We start from the raw sequence: 21,974 nt of genomic DNA, 5'->3' as shown, positions 1-21,974 counted from the left end.
GGATGATTATTTGAATTATTGAATTATGAAAAAAATGGTGGTGGTGATGTGTATTGAGTTTCATACCTAGGCTTTTCCCCTGCTCCCCAGCCTTGTCCTGGCAACCTACACACACATGGTCAGTAAGGGTGACTGTGGAAAGATTTTAATGATCAGGCTAAAATTGCTTTAGATTTTTAAAGGAAGGTACATGGGTCTAAAAAGCTGAATGAGGTAGCATTGTTGGAGAGAATAAGGTGAGGCAAGTATCTTCAACTTTTTACAGAAGGATGACTCGCTGCAAGCCAAAGACAGCTGCTGAAATACCAAATCAAACTTAGTCAAGTAGGTGCAGTCTAAGTTCTCCACTACCCCACTCCATCAGCCCCCTAGAGTACGTGATATGATGCAGTCTGGTTACAGGGAGCTCGTGCAGGCAAGTGCTGTAGAATAAGGGGGAAACTCCGACATACTGGATGGAATCTAGTGACACTCAGTGAGTGGAAGTTCGTGCTGTGACAACTCACACTGCAATAAGGGGGCACACATTTTGACACTGATTTAATAAGGACCCTGAAGGATCTCAGTTTAGTATAGCTGGCTTATATGTAAGTTTTTTTTTTTGATTCACAGAGGAAAATTCAGGGATGTTATATGACCTGCACTATGCAGAAACTCAATACTAGCTTATGCATGTTCTTAATGATGAGTCTATGAATCATTTAAATAGCTTTGACTTCTTAAATTTATAGCCTTAATTCCATTCTAATACTTCTACTGGAAATTTATTTCCAGTAAAAATTTATCGTTTGGGCTCCCTGCCTTTCCATTTCTGCTAACGCCCATATTGTTCTACCCTTAGTTATGACAACATGATGCCACCTTCAGCTACGTTGCATAGATCTTTACTGCCTGAGCAGATTACCTAACAGGTAGTTGTACATGGAGCATGCTTGGGTCAGAAAGAAACAGTTCTCTAGTGATTTTTTTCAGTTGTCAGTGGAGGAGGAATGTAAAGATTCTAGATTTTAGGTTATTGACCCAAATCCTTTAGGAAGGCTGTGTTTGACTAAACACAGTCTAAATGTTGGAATTCTCTCTCCACTAACTGGGAGCCTCTGTTGTAGACTCCTGCCTGGCTTTCAGCCCTACTTGTATCATTCCTCTCCAACTCTTAATTTGCCTCTTGCCTCTCCCCCACCTCCTCCTCTTCTCTTCAACTTGCTTTTCATATCTCTTCTGGCTCAATTGTACTGTTGTCCTGCTTGTGTTGGCTGCCATCCTTCTGTGTTTTTCCTTTTGGCGCTGCACTTGATCTTTCAGACATAGTGCAATCAAAATACTCCTGTTGTACATAAAGTCATTGAGTGGTTTCAGTTGTAAGGAAACTTTAAAGGTCAAACCCTCCTGCAATGAACAGGGACGTCTTCAATGAGAATAGAAGGGACCTACAACAATCAGATGATCTAACTGCCTGACCCATTCAGGGCTGACCAAGTTAAATTGTTGGCACTGAGGGCATTGTCTAAATGCCTCTTGAACACTGACAGGCTTGGGTCATTTGACTACCTCTCCAGGCAACCTGTTCTCAGCACTTCTCTCTCCTGTACAATGAGATTGTCCCTCAGCCTCCTTTTCTCCAAATAAGACAAACTCAGAGTCCTCAGCTGCTACTCACCGGACATGCCTTCCAGCCCTCTCACCAGCAACTCCATCAGGTTGCTTAGAACTCCTTCCAACTTGACCTTGAATGTTTCCATGGATGGGGCATCTGCCACCTCTCTGGAAAAACTGTTCCAGTGTTTCACCACCCTCATTGTAACAAATTTCATCCTTATATCTAGTCTGAATTTACCCTTTTTCAGTTTTAAACCATTACCCCTTGTCATATTGCTACAGGCTCTTTTTAAAAGTGTAGTACACATGTTAATATTAGAAGTTGGGTCTGTTTCTGACTTCTCATGTGACATGTTAATAACATCTTACTATTACCTTAAGAGAAAATTGAATAGTGGTCTCATGTAGATAGTCCTTTCTTACAGAGTCTATGCTTGTTTGCCCCAATAAACAGAAGCAGAGGTGGCGGAAGACCTCTCTGCCTCAGGGAAAAGACAGCAGAACATAAACAGATTCAGGGGCTGTAACTGAAACTGAAATGGGTCGTGCTTGCTTTACAGCAGTGGTTACAGCCTTGAGTAATACTTCCCACCAGAAACACAAAATAAATTCATGATATTATTGAACTAAGGTATGCCAGGGTGTCGTGCAAAAATATGGCAGATTGGAGGCTAAGTCTGTGCCAGTGAGTCCTGCTGGACTGAATCCTACTTTGAATCCTCTGGCTGGAGCTAAAAAGGGGCTTTGAGGTATTAATTATTCTATCTCTGTCTGGGCAAAATTGCAAAAAGATTATTGATTGTCTTGAAAAAACACAAATTACTAGCCAGGAGCGTTGCAGCAAACTTGCATGGTTATGATGTAAAACTGTTTCTAGAGTAGCTCTAGTCCAATTGCAGACATGGTTCAATGTTTGTCATAGGGAGTGTTGCGTCATAATAAAGATGATGTGAATTTTTGTCAAATAAACAGGAGGCACTATCTATATTACCTATAAATTTTTAGGGTTTTAGAAGATGGAATGGATCACAATATTCTATTCTTGTTTTGTATATGTCTTTGTGTTTTGATTTCTAGGACGACCTGTTGCTAATGTAGCACAAAGAGAAGGTTCAGGTTTGTAATGAGTGTGGTTTTTTTCTGGTTTCTGTTACTGTTACATTGAATGAATGAATTGATAGTTTTGTTTTAACAAAGAGGAATAGTACTTTATAAATAGCACAAGAAATTACTGGGGTTATGGATATCCTGGCAAAAAAAATTACAAGTTCTGGGATGCATCAGAAAACAACTAAAACTAAAAATATTCAATTCACTGATCAATATTTAAAGAAAAAAACTGGTTTTGCTGCTCTTAGGCTTAAAATACTTTGTGCCATTATCTTTGTGTTTGCCAGCTTCATTTTTGTTTTGAGGGGATGGAGTAAGCTTGCTTACTCCACAGTAAGAGATACACAGTCAGCTGTTAAAATTATTAAATTAATTTAATTTTTATTTAAATAAAGTTAAATTAAATTAGTTTAAAGCAAGGGGGAAATATTTGAGATGATGTAAAATGGAGACCTAAAAAAATACAGCAAAAACTGAAGGAGGTCTAAGGGAGGCTGGAAAAATGTAACTGAATGGATAGGTGGATTAGAAAAAAGAAGAGGAGAGAAGAATGGTAAGGAAAGCTGGTTATGGGAGGGACAGTGAAATAAAAAAACAAGCAAGAGGGATCTGTAGAGTTTTCTGCTGCCTTTGGAAGTCTAATGCTGAAGTAAAATTTGTAGCTGCCAAATTGGAAAAGGCATCTTCCCTCCCCAACCCCCACGAACTAAAGTATGTGTACTTAACTCCTGATTTAGCAAACATTTAGATCTGATAAATTTATAGCTGCCATGTTTATGTTTTGTGTTCTACTCCAGGTATAATTATCACATTTTTAGATTAATTTCATTTATACAAACATGTATATTTGTAGAGGTATTCTCTTGCGTATTCCTCAAATGAATAGGAAAGAATGATTTGGGTCAATTCCCCTTAGAGTTAAAGAGCTGCACTGGTCTCTCTTGCCCATTACTATGTATTTATTCCTCTGTCCATTCAGATCTCCTCAAACATTATGTTTATTTAACATATTTTTGGTAGCCACTGTCCCGAAATTTGCTCCTGCCAAGTCAGTGGGGGAATGTCTAACCTAACTGGTTAGTGTGTGTTTGAGGATTGCCATTCACTGCTGTCCTGCTCCTGCAAGCAGCTTGTTAGAACCTCAACAGCTGCATTTGCTGCAAGTGCTGAGCCCTCAAAATCATCCGCTTTCCCCTGCCCCAGCCATCTGTAGTACTCTTCCTCTGGTTTGGTATTATTTGTAATGTGTGGAAAATATGACAAATCTTACTGTTTGGAGTTGGTTGACATGGCTTATTCTTTGAAAAGCCATTCTTTGAAATTCATCCTTTTTTGATGTGCAGCACTAATACGAGTGGAATGGCCTCGCTAATGAAATGCACTTAGAATGGAACTTAGCGTTTGCTAATGATGATCTTGGGCGTGCAGAGGGGTATGCCAGGGCATTACCAAAGTGAAACTGCATGATTTGAATTAGCTTTAATAGATAACAAGTTTGTCCCTACAAAGAAACAAATCTGCAATCTGATGGTTGTTCATGGTGCTTGTAATTACGTTTATACACTGGAGGAACGTGTGCTTAAAAAAAATAAAAAATTAAAGAATTGCTCAAACAGATTGCTCTTTACTGAGATTTGCCAAAATTTGATACCTGCTTTCTGTGGAACATTTTCAGTTCCATGTAAAATCTGTTAGCCTAATACTTTCAATTTGAAGAGATGACCAAGACCATTTATTTCAGTCTTATCTGATTGGTATTTTGTTCCTCAGAAAGCATTAGTGTTCTTTTTGAAGCTGGAAGAAGCCAACTTGTTAATGACCATGTTTCTTAGGTTATAGAAAGAAAAATTCTTGTGCTTTTTTTCACAAAAGCATTGGTTCTTTTCTCTGCGTGTCAGTACCTCCATGCCCTTTCAGTGGGTACCGTGTATCTGTACGCGCTGCACCGTGCCCTCCTCCATGCACCAGGTATGAGCACTTGCAGTGGAGTGCACTTTTATTTCCATCTCAGACCTGACAAAACATGGCACTTGGTAAAAATATTCTCTGCTGTGCAGCCGTGGCTGGGATTCCTGCTCCTAATGGAATTCAGACTGTTGTCAGCTTTTTTCTGAGCTGTGTGTTTTAGCCTTGAGTAACTTGCTGTGCTCTGTCTCATAATGATAGGAGACTGTTGCAGCTCCATGTGGGCTGTGAGAGAAATTGCTTTGGTGGAGGCTCTTTATTTACCTGCATGCATTCTGCCGGAGCCTGAGTTACATCCACGACTCCATGAACATTAGATTAAGAAGCGTGGAGCTTAGTTCATGTGACTGTTTAGCACTGTGCTAAACAAGGGAGTGTGGCAGAGTGACTGCACGGTTGCTGTTACTATACATGCAGCCGAGCACCTGCTTTTGGTAGTGGTGAGTTTGCAAAATGAGTGCTTGGAGTGAAATGTAATTGTAATGTAGTTGTACATTATCTCTCAAATGCAGAAATTACTTACCAGGACTAGGCCTTTTTTAGAGATGGAGTCTGTGAGTGTATCTCCAGCAGTTCCTTGCAGTCCTCTATTAATCTGTGACTTGTATTTATCAGCTAATAGCAAATTTAAAGTGGCAGGAGAAGCCTGATGCCAACGTACCTGGCTGTGAGGGAGGGCAGGGCTCTTAATGTGTTGTCTGAATGGGTTTTTCCCTTCATGTGGTGTGTCATGGTCTCACATGGGCAATGTATATGTATGATACACATCTTGAAGAATTCAAGGGACTGATAAGCAATTTTGTATCCTTTTCAGTTGGCTTCAAAAGCTGCCACATGTCCTGAGCAAATCTGACAGACAGTTAATGATTCTGGCACAGTTACATATCTGCTGAGTTTTCTTTTGCTGGAGTAACTTGTTAGTTTTAACTTGCATATTTTAATATTGTCTTAATGCAGAGAAAGTCTAGTTGCTATGGTATTAGACCTAGGTATCTAAACCAGGAAGTCACAGGGTTGCTGCAGACCTCTAGAGCTCATTTAGTCCACATTTTTGTGCCAAAGTAAAATCTACTTCACTTGTTTCTCTTTGTTCAGCCTCTTTAATTTCCAGAGGCAGAGACTTCACAGACCCGGCACAGTCCAGCACTTCATTATCCTTACTGCCATGACATTTTTTCAAGTGTTTTTTGTAAATGTTATTGCATCCTTCTAAGCTTTCACAAGTTCACCTCCTTGGGGATCAACATAGAATGGTTTTTGGTTTATTTTAAAGTGTCTAGAAATTTAATTAAATACCTGTGGTTAGTGAAGCACAAGAAAAGATTTTTGTAAGTAGGCTGTGGTATCATCTTTGTTTTTGAAGGTTTGTAACTGCAACTGAAAAGATGCTAGGTCAGGAATCAAGTGAATTGAGTTGATGACGCTTGGAAAATTGTCCTGTGCTGGGAGCTTGGCTGGATGCCTAGTTAAGGTCCTTGTTGGAATCACAGGCTTACCTTTTTGTCTATGACTGAAGACATTTAAGGTAAATAGTGGAACATTTGAAAAGTAATGTAATGAGTTCTTGCAGGACCTCGTTTTAAATACTAAGAAGTTGGACGTCTATTTTTGTGTTCAGATTATTTTTAGCTGTATTCACATAATTTTTTTTTCTCTAAGTGCATTAACAGTGGAGTCTAAGTTTCAGTCTCCTAAACAGCACATTCAGTGTATCCAACTGATAGAAAATGTGGTTTGTTAGTATAAATTAGCTCTTGATAGCTTACATGATCTTCAGCTACCTATGTTTTCAGAATTGGGGTATTTCTTTTGCATTTTTATAGGGTCAGTACATGCCATCTTTTTCCCCAGGTATTTTTTCCCCTTCTAGCCTCAGAACTGGACTGATTTTCTCTAAGTATGATTTTTCTCTGGGTTTTAATTCCCAGTCAGGTTCAGAGAAAAAGGTTAATTTTGCTTTCTCACAGCGCTTAACTTCAGGGTAGGGCTGGGCACCACCAGCTGCTGAAGAGATGGACTGGGTGTTAACAGTGTGGTCAGCTGCAGCAGTACCCAGCGTGGCAGGAGACAGAGGAGTAACTGAGAGGCTGACCTGAGACTGGGTGTTTGAGGTCTAAGGAGGATCTTGGCATGGCACTTTGGAGAAATTGAGAAATAAGTATTGGATAGCTTGATTGGGAAGATATTTGAAGTAGGGTGGGAAGTGGGGATGGGTGGGGTAGTGACGATTTAGGATAAAATAGTGATGAGCAGGGCAGTTGGGTTGTGGGGCTTAAACTTGGGGATGGAACACATCTGGAATAGAGTGAACTTGGAGAACTGAAGCTCTGGTGTGGTTTGGGAAGAGCCTTTGGGAAGGAGGAGGATGGAACCAAGGTTGAGAGGGCAACGACCTAAGGAAGGAACTTCAAAAGACTGAGTGATATGGGGCTCTCTGGAATTGCAAGGTCTCAAGGCATGAAGGTGAAAGCTTTCTGTGTGGCCAGAGTATCTCCAACCAGGATTTACTTTGCAATTGAGAACAAATGACTGTGTCGTCCTTTACTACATCGTACGGTAGCCTTAACACAATGGGCAGTCAAGTATCACACTTCCTTTTGTGTCTCAGACAGACGATCTTAAACTCAATTTGATTTTTGTACCCTACATTGAAAGCTGTTGTTATTTTTGTGATCCTATTCAGGTCTACTCAAGGAAGTAGAATTTTTAGCAAAGGAGAAATTAGAGCTTCAATGTCAGGCAGAAAAAGACCATTCCAACTTACGCTCTCAGATGAAAGTTTTGGAGGTGGAACTGGAAGAACAGCTGAATAGTAATCAAGACCTGGCTACACAGTTATTGGAGGTTGCTGAATTAAAACAACAAATACAAGTTCTTGAAAAACAGCTTAAAAACCAGCGACAATTCATGGATGTAAGCAAGCTTGCTACCACATTTCCATGGTTTTGGAGGTGATAAATACTCTTTGTGTTTGAGACTTGGAATATGGTTCCTGCTTTCTGTTTTATTTGAAATTGAGACCTTGGTATTCTAGTCTTGTAAAAGGAAAAACAAAGGTTGTTCTTAAATTCCTTTTCTATAGTATTACATGGTTCTTTTTCCTTTTTTATTAGTTGCTAATTGTAGTTTGTATGTACGTTTGAGTGAAAAAGGGCTTTTTTTGTCTTTCCCTGTAAATTTAGCTCTGCTTTCAGGACTATTAATAGATGTTAATTATTTTTTAAGTGAGCATAGTTTCTTCACCATGAAAAAAACCCAGATTTTTCTTGTATTCCATATTCTAATAAATTGAAAAGTTCCTTTAAAAGACTTTCACTATCTCTGGCTGGGTTTACAGGAACAAGCTATAGAAAGGGAACATGAACGTGATGATTTTCAGCAGGAAATTCAGAAACTTGAAGAACAGTTAAAACTTGCAGCAAAATCACAGACTTCAGGAGAGCCCAAAGAGTATAAGGTAAGTAAAATCACACTTAGTGGACAAAGGAGTTTGTTTACTGCAATTAAATACCAAACCCTGTATTGTCTTGAGGGAGGGACTGAGTCTTGAGAGACCTTTTTTTCCTCTTATGTCACCTAGAGTGCAAATTTTCCCCCACATGACCAGACTACATTCAGGCAGTGAGGGTGTACTTGCATTATTTCTTATGGACATGGAAAGAAATGTTGTATGTTCTTTACAGTAAAGTTTTGTAGCCTACGAGCCTGGTTTAAGTGAACTGAAGAAGATAACAATACAGACACACAGTTCTACATAGCACAGCTGAGGGATAGCGTCTGGATTCCAAACATCTTCAATTTTTCCTGCTATACAAAGTGTCATAAGAGATGTTCTTTGTCTGCAAGCCTAAAGTTTCTAAATAAGGCCTTTTCTTTCACATGTTCATTTGTTTGATGCTTGGTTTCAATGATTAACTTTTGCTTTTTCTTCTTGTTTTGTTTTTTTCTTTTTCACGTAAATGAACCTACAGAACTATGAATTGATTCTACAGGTATGGAAAACAGCATGAATATCTCTTTAACCTTTCTGCTCTTTTCCTTCCAATCCCTTCTATGAATTAGATCTGCTATAGCTTTTCTTTCCTGTTTTTTCCTGTTCTTGATATGTCGAGGCTGCTTCAATTTGACTTGGAGATAAGCACACACGTTTCAGGGAGGCGGACTTCTTGCAAGGAGCGAGGAACTGCCTTCAATTTAATTTCCTGTACATAAGTGCTTCATTCTCCTGACTTATTGTTCAGGTACATTACAGGCAGTTACTTACTGTAAAAGAGCTTTTTGTCTTGAAAGCAAAACTTGAGATTTGTAGTATGAAACAAAGATGATGGAATTACAGTGGTAGACTGTGCCACAGCCTTCAGCTTCTGCTTGTGGCCCTGCTCTTAAACTTCAATGTGTATACTACTTAATTTCATTTCCATCTATTAATTTACGTACAGTTTGTGAAATTATGCACTTCTTTGTGAGAGAAGCAAATCTTGTAGGAACAATTGAGTCTTTGCTAGAGGAATCTTCCATGCTGGAGGGCAACTGATTGCCACTTGCCTTCTGTAACCTTTGGCATGACTGGATTATGCTTCTTAAGAAATAGAGTGATTATGTATCATTCTGCATCAGTGTCAGCTTCTCATTTGCATGAGAATGCAGTTATCCAGCATTAAGATTTTCTGAGCGCATCACACACTCAGCCTGTGTATTACTTACACCGTGGCAAAGATCAGAAAAAGAATGGCAGAGATTTCTGTTTTGAAGGCCTCATGACCTGTTGGAGATCTATTTGTACCCAGGACATGTCCCTCTGGCAGTCTTGGGCATACAGAATCACAGAGGATATATATCAGGTTATTCAAACTATGTCAAACTGTTAAGACCACAGCTTGCTTTCTATCCAAGATGTTAGGTGGATGACAATAGGTTATCCTTTGCTAGTGTGCTTGTGGCTTAGTAAAGAGAAAGACCTGAAAAAAAATAAGACTAGCTGCAGTAACTTTGCAGCCTCCATCAGAAGGTATTAGGGAAGGTAACTCAGCAAGTGACATTTGTGGGTAGGGCAAGGTATGCACGCAATCTGTGCTAAAAAAAAAAAAAGTCAGGATTTAGACAGTGCTTGTACAGTGCTTTGATGCTGCTGTAACATCAGTAATTGCTTAACTCAGTCTGAAACAATTTGGTTCACTTGAACTGATTTCTGCATGTAGGAGTTAAACCAAGTTCATACTTGTTCTCTCTGCTGCTCTTTAGGATCAAGGCATATACGATTGGGATTATTTTGTGAAAATAATGCTGACTGGTACTGTGAGCTGCATTTGAGAGTATGCCAGGAAGTTGAAGGTTGTGATAAGGTTTGCTTAGCTACAGAATTGCAGCACTGGCTTTCTAGCAACATGGCATTAAACACACTTGTAGTGTGTAAAGTTTCACAGTGTCTGGGATTCTGATGATATATACCAAAATTTTATAGCATTGGGAAGTACTAAAGTTCTAAAAGATTATTTGGTACTGAGAAGCTTTTCTGAAAGGCCCATGCTATGCTTAACGGTTGCTTAATTGCTGATAAGAGGAGAAGGGAGTAAGATATGTACAGAATGCAGCAAATATACATATGCCTACAAGCAGCTGAGAATATCATGTTAATCACTTGATATATTAACTAGTCTGTAATGTTCTCCATGCTTATTAATTTGACCAAATTAGATGTATTCTTCTGTATTTTACTGGAGGGTGTTCTTCTGCTTTAGTAATATCTCTAGAATACTTTGAAGACATAAAATTCTATGTTAATACAAAGAATTTTTTTTAATGTATAATATTGCAGTGAAATTTGCACAAAGTCAGACACTTACTGATGAACAAAGCACTTATTTTATAAAATGTCATCTTCCCTGCTCATTGGTATTTCTCCTTCAGAAAGTTTCCTATTGAAGCTTGCTTTCACTGTGCTTAATGACTTTTACTTCCAACACACTATGTCTGTCACACTTGGTTCTCTTCTGCCTCTGTTACCCACCAAATCTCCTTGCCTTGCCTTCACATTAATTACTGGGATGAAGGAGAGACTGTTTTCCTTTAGCAGTCTGTGTGCTTTGATCTCATTGAGAACAAGTGCAAAATTATTACCCTTTTCATATTGAGTTACATTTCCATGTTTTTGGAAAGGAGTATCTGTTTTATGTTGACTGCTGATTTGCAGGCATTGAGTGTGTTACCTTGCATATTTATCTTTCAATTCTTGGTATATTCCTTTAAACTGGAACTCTTTGAAGTAAAGCAAGAGGACTCTTAGGTTACATAAATACATCTAATTAATATCACCTTGTTTTGTTTTGTTTTAATCTTAAACAAACAAAAAACAACAGTTCCTTCCCCACACACCACAAGGCCCATTTTGACGCCCACTGGGCCTCGAGAGTATGCCTTCATCCAGTACTTTGTAAGAAGACTGCCAAAATTAAGGAGGAGCAATCAAATGTGTATTTAAGAGATGCTGCATTTGGAAAACAAGTTTTCAGAAAGTTACTTTTTCATCCTTTCTGTCCACATCCGCTTTTACTTTCTTCTGGGATTTTTGCCCTAGTCTAGCCTGTAGTTAAACTCCACCTGCTTTGCCATGAAATTACTCTTGCTTCCAATTGGAAGTTTGTTATATTGCCTGAGTATCTGTATAATGTGATTTATTGTATAGGTAGAATCTTTACAAGCAGAAATGAAAGAGAAGATAGATGATTACCATAAGCTATTATTAGAAAAGGAACAGAAAGCCCAAGAAATTACAGCTCGTGATAAAGAGATAGAAAAACTGGTGGCACGGATACGAGAACTGGAGCATGGCAGTACTGAACTCTCAAAGACTGTACGCTGCTTGGAACAACAACTGCAAAAACTGAAGAAAGTGGAAACTGAATTAAAACAAGTAATTTTAAATACTTATTTAAGTGGGAGTGGCCTTGTGCAGATGGTATCTTCATGGGGGATATCAATGCCTGTGTTACAGTGTTGTTTGAGACTCTCCCTGGCACCCAGTGGTGAGTTAAACTGTTGTGTAAATAGCAGGTATCACAGCCACAGTTCTAAACAAACTCTGGTTTTACAGACTCCAAACCTACTTAGTGTAGAGACTGTTTTCTGACAGTTGTCATGTTTGCATGGATCAGAGCATCTCTTTTGCTTCTCTGGAAATTCGTGAGAAGATAGTGTTACTGAAGGTTAAACATGGTGGGTCTTCAATAAATAACTGTTTAAAATCATACTATCTGAATCAGTAGCTCCTCTTGATGTGTGTCTTTGATGCCAAATGTGTTTGCCATAGTCTGAAATTTTTAGTGCTTTGTTACTACTGCAGATTTAATCACAGCTTAGAACAAAGAATTACATTCCATTTAGCAAAAGTATTTGTTTCCTACCAAATATCTGAGTACCCTTTTCTACCTTTTTAAACTAAATGTTTCTGTATCCTCCCTGCAATTTTCCTTGGTTAAGTATTATTAGAATGACTGTTGGGTTTGAAGAGTTGAGTAGCATAGTCTAAACTAAATGTATTAGTTCGCTGATTTTGTAAATATTTGCTTCCATTATTTTTTATTTTTAAAATATTGAACAAAATACTTTTTTGTTTTAGCTTCAGTTAATGTGATATAGATTAGCCAGTCATAGCTTATTAGGTACTCCTATTCCCATTTGACACTTGTGAGGTTGCAGCTGGAGAATGGCTTGGTTTTAGAAGCTCATGTACGAGACAGAATTTGGCATACTGAGGCAAGTCTAGCAAATGACCATCAAGAAGGTCAGGATGCTGGAGCAAGTGACTTTTGAAGGCAAGCTTAGAGGTCAGGGTTTGTTTAGCTTTGTGGAGATCTTATTGTTGCCTGCAACCACGTAATAGGAGGTTGTAGAGAAGATGGAGTAGGACTTGGAGGTACACAGTGAAAACATGAGAAGATACAAGTGTAAACTGCAACAAGGGCAATTCCAGTTAAAGTGTAGAGGGAAATAGTCATCCAGGGGGCAGACAGATGTTGAAAAAGGGACTCGGAGTAGTAGTGGTGTGTCTGTGACTTGGAGATGCTCGGAATTTGTCTGGCTGAAGCCCTGAGCAGAGCCAAGTTCGTTCTGCTTTGAATCAGAAGTTATCAGAGAGCTCTAGAGACCCTTACTGGCTTAAGCTATTCTGTGATTTTATCCAAACATACAAAAACCGCGCCCATTACCTTTCTGTTGGCTTGCCTTGGAATGTGATGTTGACTCTGATATTGCTATTGGCAGGTAGCTCTTGTCTCTGAAATTTTAGCTTTCTGTTAAACAGGCTTACTTCATCCATGCAAATCCAAAATATTCCTTTAACTGTCTCAGTGTTCCAGGAAATTGGTTTTTCTTAAAAATTTTACATAATCCAAATCTAGACTCTGTTTATTTGTTTTTCCAAGAAACTAATTTATCAGCCTTAAACAAGGTTATACTATTCAGTTTGCCAACTGTAGGCATTGTAATAGCTTGTCTTGAAGCAATTTCATGCAGAAAATAAGTGCCAACAGAGACCTAAAAATGATTGCCTGTCATGAATTTTTTTTCTGTAAAAATATGTGTGATGTGAGTGGCAGTTAAAGAATTTTACTGCTGCCTGAATGCTAACACACAAAACATATAGGTGTTGCAGATAATGGAGACTAGCACTAATAAGAAATAGGTCTGGAAAGAGTAATCTAGACTATGGAATGGTATCTTTTTGTGGAGAACATTGACTAAACTCATAGGTAGCAGAATAAGTGCTGAACAGCAGAGGCAGTTACTGCCTCTAGGTTTTGTGCCCATCTTTCCCTTATCATATTAAGTACAGATATTATGCTTGCTGTTAGAACAACTTCCCAAGTGAAGCCTTCCGCCTTGGAGTGACACAGCTCCTGAGAAGAACTGTGAGAGAAAGAGGACCAATGGAAAAGTTTTTGAAGTAAATAAAGAAAACTATGGCAGTTTGACAGACTACAAATGTGACAAGCTTAATGCTGGTGCTTCACATTCTGACTTAAGATGATGTATCTGTAGTAGGTTTTGATCTACCCCAAACTCTCCATATCTTAAATTAAATGAAGTCTCCACCTCTTAAATTTAACTTGGCAAATATATGGTATCATAATATATTTGGAAATGGCTACAAGAACAAGATGTTTAGGTTCTTAAACATCTAAAGCACTGTGTAATTGAGAAAGTATAACATTAATGAATGCTAAATTTTCAGAAATTGTTAAATGTGGTCTAGAAAAATAAAGGAGTAAAAGCTTAAGTGAGCTGAAAACACCCAATTGTTTTGAATTTCTTTTTCTCTAGTGGCCATTGGGGTTATGCACTTTTCTTCTTATACTGGGGTTTGTCAGGTATGAAGAAGTATTTTGGCAGGATTGCTCTGGTGAGCTAGATGTGAATATTGACAATTCTAACATTAAAAAATATGTATTTTGCAGGATAAAGAGGCTTTGCAACAGCAGCAGTACAATAACCTGATTCAGATCTCTGCCCTACAGTCTAAATTGGATGAAGCGAGGCACAGGGTACCAGCAGATGGCAGTTCTGCCCCAGTACTGAAAGAGCAGTTACAGGCAGAGCAGGAAGCACTTCAAACGAAAGAGAGAGAGGTGGGAATTTTGGTAGTCCTGGTGTCTTCCGAGTCAGTGACATAATTGCAGAAACGTTTTGTGTAAACCTGTTATTGGGAATTTTCTTGTTTTGTCACTTCCTGTCTGTCCATCTCCCCTTCCACTGGAAACTGTCTTGTGATGGTTATATCAACTTTGAGACTGATTGATCAATACCTGTTGTAAAGTTATTTTCCTTTCCTTCCAAAGTTGAAGTGGAGCCAAAGGTAGGTACAGTTTTCTTTGACATTGACAATAAGCAATAATTCCTTTAAGAACAGAAAGGTCAATTGCCCATAATGGTGTTATCTGACCTTCTCTACTTGTGAACCAGAGAATGTTAGCAGTGAGTTGTTGTACCATGCTAAGCTGGAACTCAATGCATTTGATCACACTATTTAGAACTTTTATTGGATTTACACACATGGATAACTCCTCACATGCTGCATATTTATGTCATATTATATCCAGTTTAGGATGTGCAAAGAAGGGAAACATGGGTGATACTCCCATTAATTGTACACCATTGTTTCAAGACCAGTAGGGTAGTAAACCCTGATTTCTTACAGGTGGAAGTTCCATGTCTCTCATGAAGTATGACTTAAGTAGCCACTAAGCCTTTTTCATTCTCAAAGCCCTATACCTCACTAAGAGGTATAATAAGCCAAAAGATAATAGAAGCTGTGGGTGGCAAGATCAGTCTTTCCGAATAACTCTTTGCACTCAAGCTTTCAAACAGCTACAAGCAGAGAAATGTGTAGTTATCAACTCTTACAGCTTGAAGAAGTCAATGCTCAGAACTTTTTTGATGGCTTTAAATTGGAAGGGGGAAAATCTAGATTAGACATCAGGAAGAAATTCTTCACAAAGAGGGTAGTGAGGCACTGGCCCAGGTTGCCCAGGGAAGCTGTGACTGCCCCATCCCTGGAAGCATTCAGGGCCAGGTTGGATGGGGCTTTGATCAGCCTGGTCTGGTGGGAGGTGTCCCTGCTGGCAGGGGGTTGGAACTGGATGATCTTTAAGGTCTCTTCCAATCCAAATCGTTCCACAGTTCTATGATTGTGTTACTGGAATTAGCACTGCAGTGCTAATTTCTGTCTCTTAGGAAGACAAGAGTGGTGCTGCTTGAAATCAAATGCTAACATGTCTCCTATTATGTCAAATTACATCAGCCTCAAGCCTTCATTGGTCAGAACATAGATTAACAAACCTTTTATGAGGAGTTAGATTCTTTTTTTAAAGAAAATGGAAAACCACCTTTACAGTACTTTGGTTTCTTTGCTGAGGAGCTGGAATGCTGGCTACTTACTGTCTTTTTATGTCTCAAGTATTTTATTAATGCAACTTGATTACAGAGAGTTTAAGTCATAAGTTGCTGAAGTTACTTGCTTTCGCTGAATATAGCAACAAATGAAGTGTTATCTTTTCTGCTTAAATAAAAGGACTCAATTCAAACAACTGTGCATTTTCTTTTTTTTAGATTGCAAGCTTGTTAGACCAACTAGAACAATATAAAGATAATTTGACCAGTAAAAATGAGGCGATATTGCAGCTGAACTTGCAGTTAGAAATGGAAAAAAACCTTAGCAGTTCAAGCATTAGCCACCTTCAGCTGGAGAATGCACACTTGAAGGTAGGTTTCCTTAGCTTTAGTGTGTGCCAGCTAAAACTCCAGACACCTCCTTTCTTGAGTGTTCTGGTCTTCATCTCCTGATGTTATAAACAGATACATAGTTTGTTCCTCTTGTCAAAGGAATATTGCATTACGATTACAAGGCTAATGCTGGTTATTGTAGAATAAAGAGCCCTTAATACTCTAGATACATGTTTATGGCAGTATTTTCTACAGTTGTTTGATTTAAATAAAAAGCTTAGCTTTTTTCTAGCCCTGACAGATTACAAACTACAATGTTGTCATTTAGTAAGCAATACATTTTTCTGTTCATTTGTGACCTCTACAGCTCTAGCAAATGTTACATGTTAGAAAACTGGTTGGTTGTCAGTCTGACAACTTGAGTGTTCATCTCTTACCTTGAGAGAGGTAATGATCGCCACAACATTCTGAATTGTGTCAATCTAATCTGCAGGTACAAGTCTAAACAAAGTAGCTGTATTCATGTTCTTGAGTTCTTTAACATTATAGTAAGGCAGAGAAAGTATTAATAAAATCCTTGGTTCTGTTTTGCCATTAGGTTGGGAAAAAAGTAAGTTGTTTCTAATGAGATTGCTGTTTTTTTAGGAGAATCTAACAAAACTTCAAGTGAAGCAAAATCAGGACCTGGGTATTAGTGATTCCTCAGCTTTGTCATTCCCACAAGCACTACTTAAAGAAAAGAATCAAGAAATTGATGACTTGAATGACCAGATGAAGAGACTCCAGCATGAGCTAAAGAATACCCTGGAGAAAAAAGTAAGAGTACTTACTTTATATCCATTGCTTAATTTTGAGGAAAGGAAAGTACACAGAACTTTATTGTAGATTAAATCTATTGGATAATTCTCTTAGGAGAGTAGAGAGTATTCTGAGTAGCTACTAGCTGAAGTGAGCAATTCTTCCTGCTATTAAATGTGTGAATTAATGCCTGTGTGATTCAGAAGAAAAATGTAATTTAAACTATGTGCAATAGTAATTCTGCCTACATACAGTAATATTCAGACCTTATCCTTCTGCTCAGATAGTAGAAGACCAAAAATCTGAAATTGAAGAACTTAGAACGCTTGTTGAGCATCTTCGCAGTGACCAGGAAAGGCTGCGTAAGGACAAAGATGAAGAGGTAGAGCAACTCCATGGAGTAATTGAGAAGCTTCAAAAAGAGCTGGCACAATTTGGACCAGTATGTCATGAAATCGGTGAGAACCAAGATGATCTCTATCACCTTGCATTGGGAAAGCCAGTGGAAAACCTACAGAATGAGTTGAAGAGGGGACTGGTGGATTGTCAGGGTGATATTGATCCAACCAGAAGAAATGAATTACTGCTCTCTAAAGTAAGAGAACTTCAGGAGGAATTAGAACTAGTCTCAACTGCTAGAGATGCTCTGCAGCAGCAACTGGAAGAGAAGGAATTGTATTTTAAAAAAGAAGTGGAAATTTTGGAGAAAAAGTGCCAAAAATTACAAGAGTCATCAGAGCAGCAGATTGCAGAGCTAACCTCTCTGAGAATACGTGACAATGCACTTCAGGAAAAGTACAGCCTTTATCAAACACAGCTTTCTCAGAGAGAGATTGAAGCAAGGATGACTACTTCTCACGTTCAAGAACTTGAAGACGCTGTGAGAGAGAGGGAAGCAAATATTCTAGAGAAAGGTATTCAAATAAAGGCAATGGCAGAACAAAGAGAAGCTGATGCAACCCAGTTGCAGTACTTAACAAAAAAGGCAACAGAGCTTCAAACCAAGTTGGAAAAGAGAGATACAAGTCATGCTCAAGATGTTTATAATCTTCAGTTAGAATTCTCTAGGCTTCAGTTACAGGTGCAGACACTGAATCAGAAAGAAGTAGCTTATCAGAGAGAAATCAATGAACTGCAAGGTAGCACTGCAAATCTAAAAGATCAGATCAAGACATATGTGAAAGAGCTTGAAGCCTTACAACTGGAAAGAGTTCAACTTATTTCACAGTTGGAGTTGTACAAGCCAAAGGAGCAACGTGATCATGAAGAGACTAACCTTCTCAAGCCATCCTGCCAAAGAGAGAGAAAACGTGAAGCTCTTAAAAAAGGAATGGAGGAATTGGAAGAACTGGAAGCAAATATTGATCAGTCATTTGCAGTACTGGCTTCCCCTACCAGTAAACTGGTATGACATTTGTTTTTTAGTAGTAGTATTTGTTTTCTAAAGTAATCTAATTTTATGTGTCATATAAAGCCCTACAGTTTATCCTTTTCAGTGCTCTGAGAAAGGGTGAAAATGAATACTGTTGCATAAAACCAGCTGTGGTGATAGAGTTGAAGGCTCTCTATCTTTGTGTAGTTTCTCCAGCCAGCAGTGGCTAGAGGTAAATGCCAGGAAGGTCTAAGTACAGAGCAAGGATGTGTGGAAATCTAGTCCAATCTGAGTTGGATATGGGGTATGGATCCTATGGTGCATGTTGGGTGTAGGTGTCAAGGTATTGGCAGTAGGATATTGTTAGAGCCCTATTGAAGAACATAAATAACTGCCATAACCAAAACCACTGTACCGGATTTACTGACTGGAGCTTGAGGCCATTCCCTCTTGTCCTGTCCCCTGCCACTTGGGAGAAGAGGCCAGCACCCTCCTCTCTTCAACCTCCTTTCAGGTAGTTATAGAGGGCAATGAGATCTCCCCTCAGCCTCCACTTCTCCAGGCTAAACAACCCCAGCTCTCTCAGCCGCTCCTCGTAAGGCCTGTTCTCCAGCCCCTTCACCAGCTTTGTTGCTCTTCTCTGGACTCGTTCCAGAGCCTCAACATCCTTCTTGTGGTGAGGGGCCCAGAACTAAACACAGGACTCAAGGTGCGGTCTCACCAGTGCTGAGTACAGAGGGAGGATAACCCCCCTGGACCTGCTGGTCACGCCGTTTCTGATACAAGCCAAGATGCCATTGACCTTCTTGGCCACCTGGGCCACTGCTGGCTCATGTTCAGTTGCTGTCAACCAACACCCTCAGGTCCTTCTCCTCTGGGCAGCTTTCTAGCCAGACTTCTCCTAGTCTGTAGCACTGCACAGGGTTGTTGTGCCCCAAGTGCAGGACCTGGCACTTGGCCGTGTTAAACCTCATGCCATTGGTCTCAGCCCAGCGATCCAGCCTGTTCAGATCCCTTTGGAGCCTCCTTACCCTCCAGCAGATCGACACTTCCACCCAGCTTAGTGTCATCTGCAAACTTGCTACTGGTGCACTCGATGCCTTCATCCAGGTCATTGATAAAGACATTGAACAGGGCTGGACCCAGCACTGAGCCCTGGGGGACACCACTTGTTTTTTGAGGATGTGTGGGAAATGTAACATCTATATGAGTATGGAAATGGCTCGTGTAAAAGATATTTTTCCTTTAAACACAAAGCATGGAGAGTTAAAGGCAATGAACAATTCATAGAATGAAAATAATGTAATTGTAAAGGTGGTGTCTCATAAAGAAGAACTTCATTCTGAATTAGGTTCATCAAAAAGAGTGTTAGAATTCAGTGAAGAGAGAACTGGTAAAATTTTGAGGGATATAAAGGCGTACTGGAATTCTGGGGGCAGTGAAATGATTTAAAAAGTAAGCAACCTAGATTCGGAATTGTTTAAGTTACGTATGTATGTCAGTATGTGCATTTCCATGTTTACCAAAGTTTTAAAGCGGGTTGAGGAGGGACAATCATAAAAGTTGGAGAGGGTGTTATGTAAAAGTAAGCGATTACTGTGTCTCCCAACATTCCTGTAACCTTTTATAGGGATTTAGCTCATCCCAGTATAAGGAAAACTACAAAATTTTTTTAGAGTACAAGCTGTCTGGGCAAGATAGTGAACCTGAGCCTGAGAGCTGGAGAAGGGTAAAAATAACAATATTTGGGTACTTGTGTTCTAGTATGGATTAGCTAAATGTCATTTTTCAGCAGTGGCTCTGCAGCAACAGCCTTCTAGTGGTGCTTGACACACCTGCTTGTTGACAAGAGCATTAAGGTCATAGGAGAAGAACAATTATTTCAAGAAGCCTTGGGAAGGGAAGAAAGCTCTGGTATAGGAATGCAGGCTACATGAGAGACGTTGTAGCAAGGCAGGCAGGAATGTATCTGCATACTCCATAGCACAGTATTTGTGATATTCAGATATCTTGAATTTTGAGGGTGGAAGGCCTGGTCAGTGACCTCATGCTATGGGAAAGGTAGTGGAAAGGTTCTGTGACCGTTCAAATACCCAAGTCCTCAGGCTGGAAAATATATAGTTATGTACAAGGATCACAAAAACTGTGGAAGATGGATACCTGCTATGCCTGTGCTAGCTGTACTTCCCTGTTGTCCCTCTCTCAGAGATGGTGGTTGGGTAAAAGGACTTTAGCCTGACCTAGTGTGTTTGTTTTTGTGGAGTCAGAGTATGAGAAATGGTCTGCAGTGTTGCCGATCAGCAGAGACTTCAGTTTGACGTTTGATGCTTGGAAAAGCATCCCTGTGGGAAGAGAATACTAAAAGGCACAAATACGGCCGTACCAGAATATAGGATATAGCATATTGATGTATATGGCTGCTGTGTGTCTCGCATGATGAGATGTGTGAATCCATGTTGTTGTTCCCTCCAGCAACTAGAAGTAGATGGTAAGCAGTTTCTCCTGGATTTAAATGGCAGGCATAGGAACTGTCCATAGGCTTCTTCACCAATATTTTTCCTGGTGTCCTGGATCAGGCATTAAGCTTTAAGATAGTTCAGGACATTTATCCAGTTAGGAAACAATGGAATAGCCTTTTTCCTTGATTGATACAAAAGTCAGCTCTGCAGAAATACATTTGCTTATTGTACAGAATTGTTTTTTCTCCTATTGATGATATGCTTATTATAAAGCCTGGTTAGCTGGCATATAAAATATACTAAAGTATTGGATCATGTTTACATAAAACCTGGAATAATAATAGATATGACTATCAAATTTGTGAAGAACTTTTTAAATGCATGTTTTTCAGTTTGCAAAATCACATTTAAATTCCATTAAGCAATTAATATGTGTTATTTCATTGTAGAAAAAAGATGAAGTTATGTTTGAGTTGACGACACACGATATAAATCCAAAAACTCAGATTACACAATCGCAAGCAAATAACTTGACTCAGGATTTGGACGGGATCAACAACTCTGAAGAAGAGCAAGATTTGAAAAAGCATTGCCAGCAAATGCTGGAAATTCATCAAACTCCCGATTCTCCAAAGCACAATTTGAATATAGACAAAGACACTTCGAAAGACTTCCAGAACTTTATTGCAGGTATGGCTTCATGGGCCTCGCCTGAGATTCTGAGAAAGCAAGATATGAGCATGGAACTTCAACCAGTGCTTCATCTGACGCCCTTTTCTGAAGTTGGAAGTGCAGATTTTGAAATTATGCACACCAGGTCATCCACACAAGAAGAGAATTCTGTATTTCTGGGATGTTCTAACCTGTGTGAAAATGTCAGTGAGGAAGCAGCAGTCAGAGTAGAGAGCAAATCTCCAGCTTTCTCTGAAAGTACATACTCTGATGACCAAGATATGGAGAAGAAGATTTTGGTAAGTGATATTTCATATTTGATTTAATTCTAATTAAACAAGACTGCTCAGCTCTGTCCCCCTTAGAACATTGTTGGTTCCAAGTAGTAGGAACTTAGCAAGATGAGTAGGTCCAGCGGTGTTCTAGATGTATGATTGTTAGTTCCTCTCTTGCTGTAAGACAGTGGAGCACATTCTGGCCTGCATTAAAATACTGTTTACCGCTGCTTGTAATAATTGAAAAGAGTCTTTCAAAACCTAAAATTGACCTCTAAGCTGCTTACAACAGGCTTTGTGTCCTGCATGTCTGTATGCTGCTGTTGTAGTGTCGGTAAAAATATGGGTATTGCTCTTGTGCTCTCAAAAGATTTGTTGAGGGGATGGACTCTGCAAATCCTCATGTTTTTGCAGTTATGTTATGTGGAAGCAATGGATGACTTTGTGATAATACTTCATGTTCAAGAAATTGAGCTAAAACCTGTAAAACTTTTTTTACTACCACAATAC

At 39.2% G+C, this 21,974-nt stretch overlaps 1 protein-coding gene across 1 annotated transcript in view; it reads left to right on the top strand.

Annotated features, from left to right (window-relative positions):
• PCNT (pericentrin) overlaps window positions 1-21,974 on the top strand; it is a 96,872-nt gene that overhangs the window by 46,318 nt on the left and 28,580 nt on the right. The window contains exons 26-35 of the mRNA XM_069860808.1: window positions 2,674-2,712; window positions 7,355-7,584; window positions 8,009-8,128; window positions 8,643-8,663; window positions 11,354-11,581; window positions 14,124-14,294; window positions 15,775-15,927; window positions 16,534-16,704; window positions 16,970-18,091; window positions 20,967-21,488. Of these exons, the coding sequence (XP_069716909.1) occupies window positions 2,674-2,712; window positions 7,355-7,584; window positions 8,009-8,128; window positions 8,643-8,663; window positions 11,354-11,581; window positions 14,124-14,294; window positions 15,775-15,927; window positions 16,534-16,704; window positions 16,970-18,091; window positions 20,967-21,488 (2,777 nt within the window). The remainder of the gene's footprint in view (window positions 1-2,673; window positions 2,713-7,354; window positions 7,585-8,008; window positions 8,129-8,642; window positions 8,664-11,353; window positions 11,582-14,123; window positions 14,295-15,774; window positions 15,928-16,533; window positions 16,705-16,969; window positions 18,092-20,966; window positions 21,489-21,974) is intronic.

Source organism: Phaenicophaeus curvirostris, chromosome 7, assembly GCF_032191515.1.
Source record: "Phaenicophaeus curvirostris isolate KB17595 chromosome 7, BPBGC_Pcur_1.0, whole genome shotgun sequence".
Taxonomy (NCBI): domain Eukaryota; kingdom Metazoa; phylum Chordata; class Aves; order Cuculiformes; family Cuculidae; genus Phaenicophaeus; species Phaenicophaeus curvirostris.
This window is presented reverse-complemented; position numbering and strand designations above follow the sequence as displayed.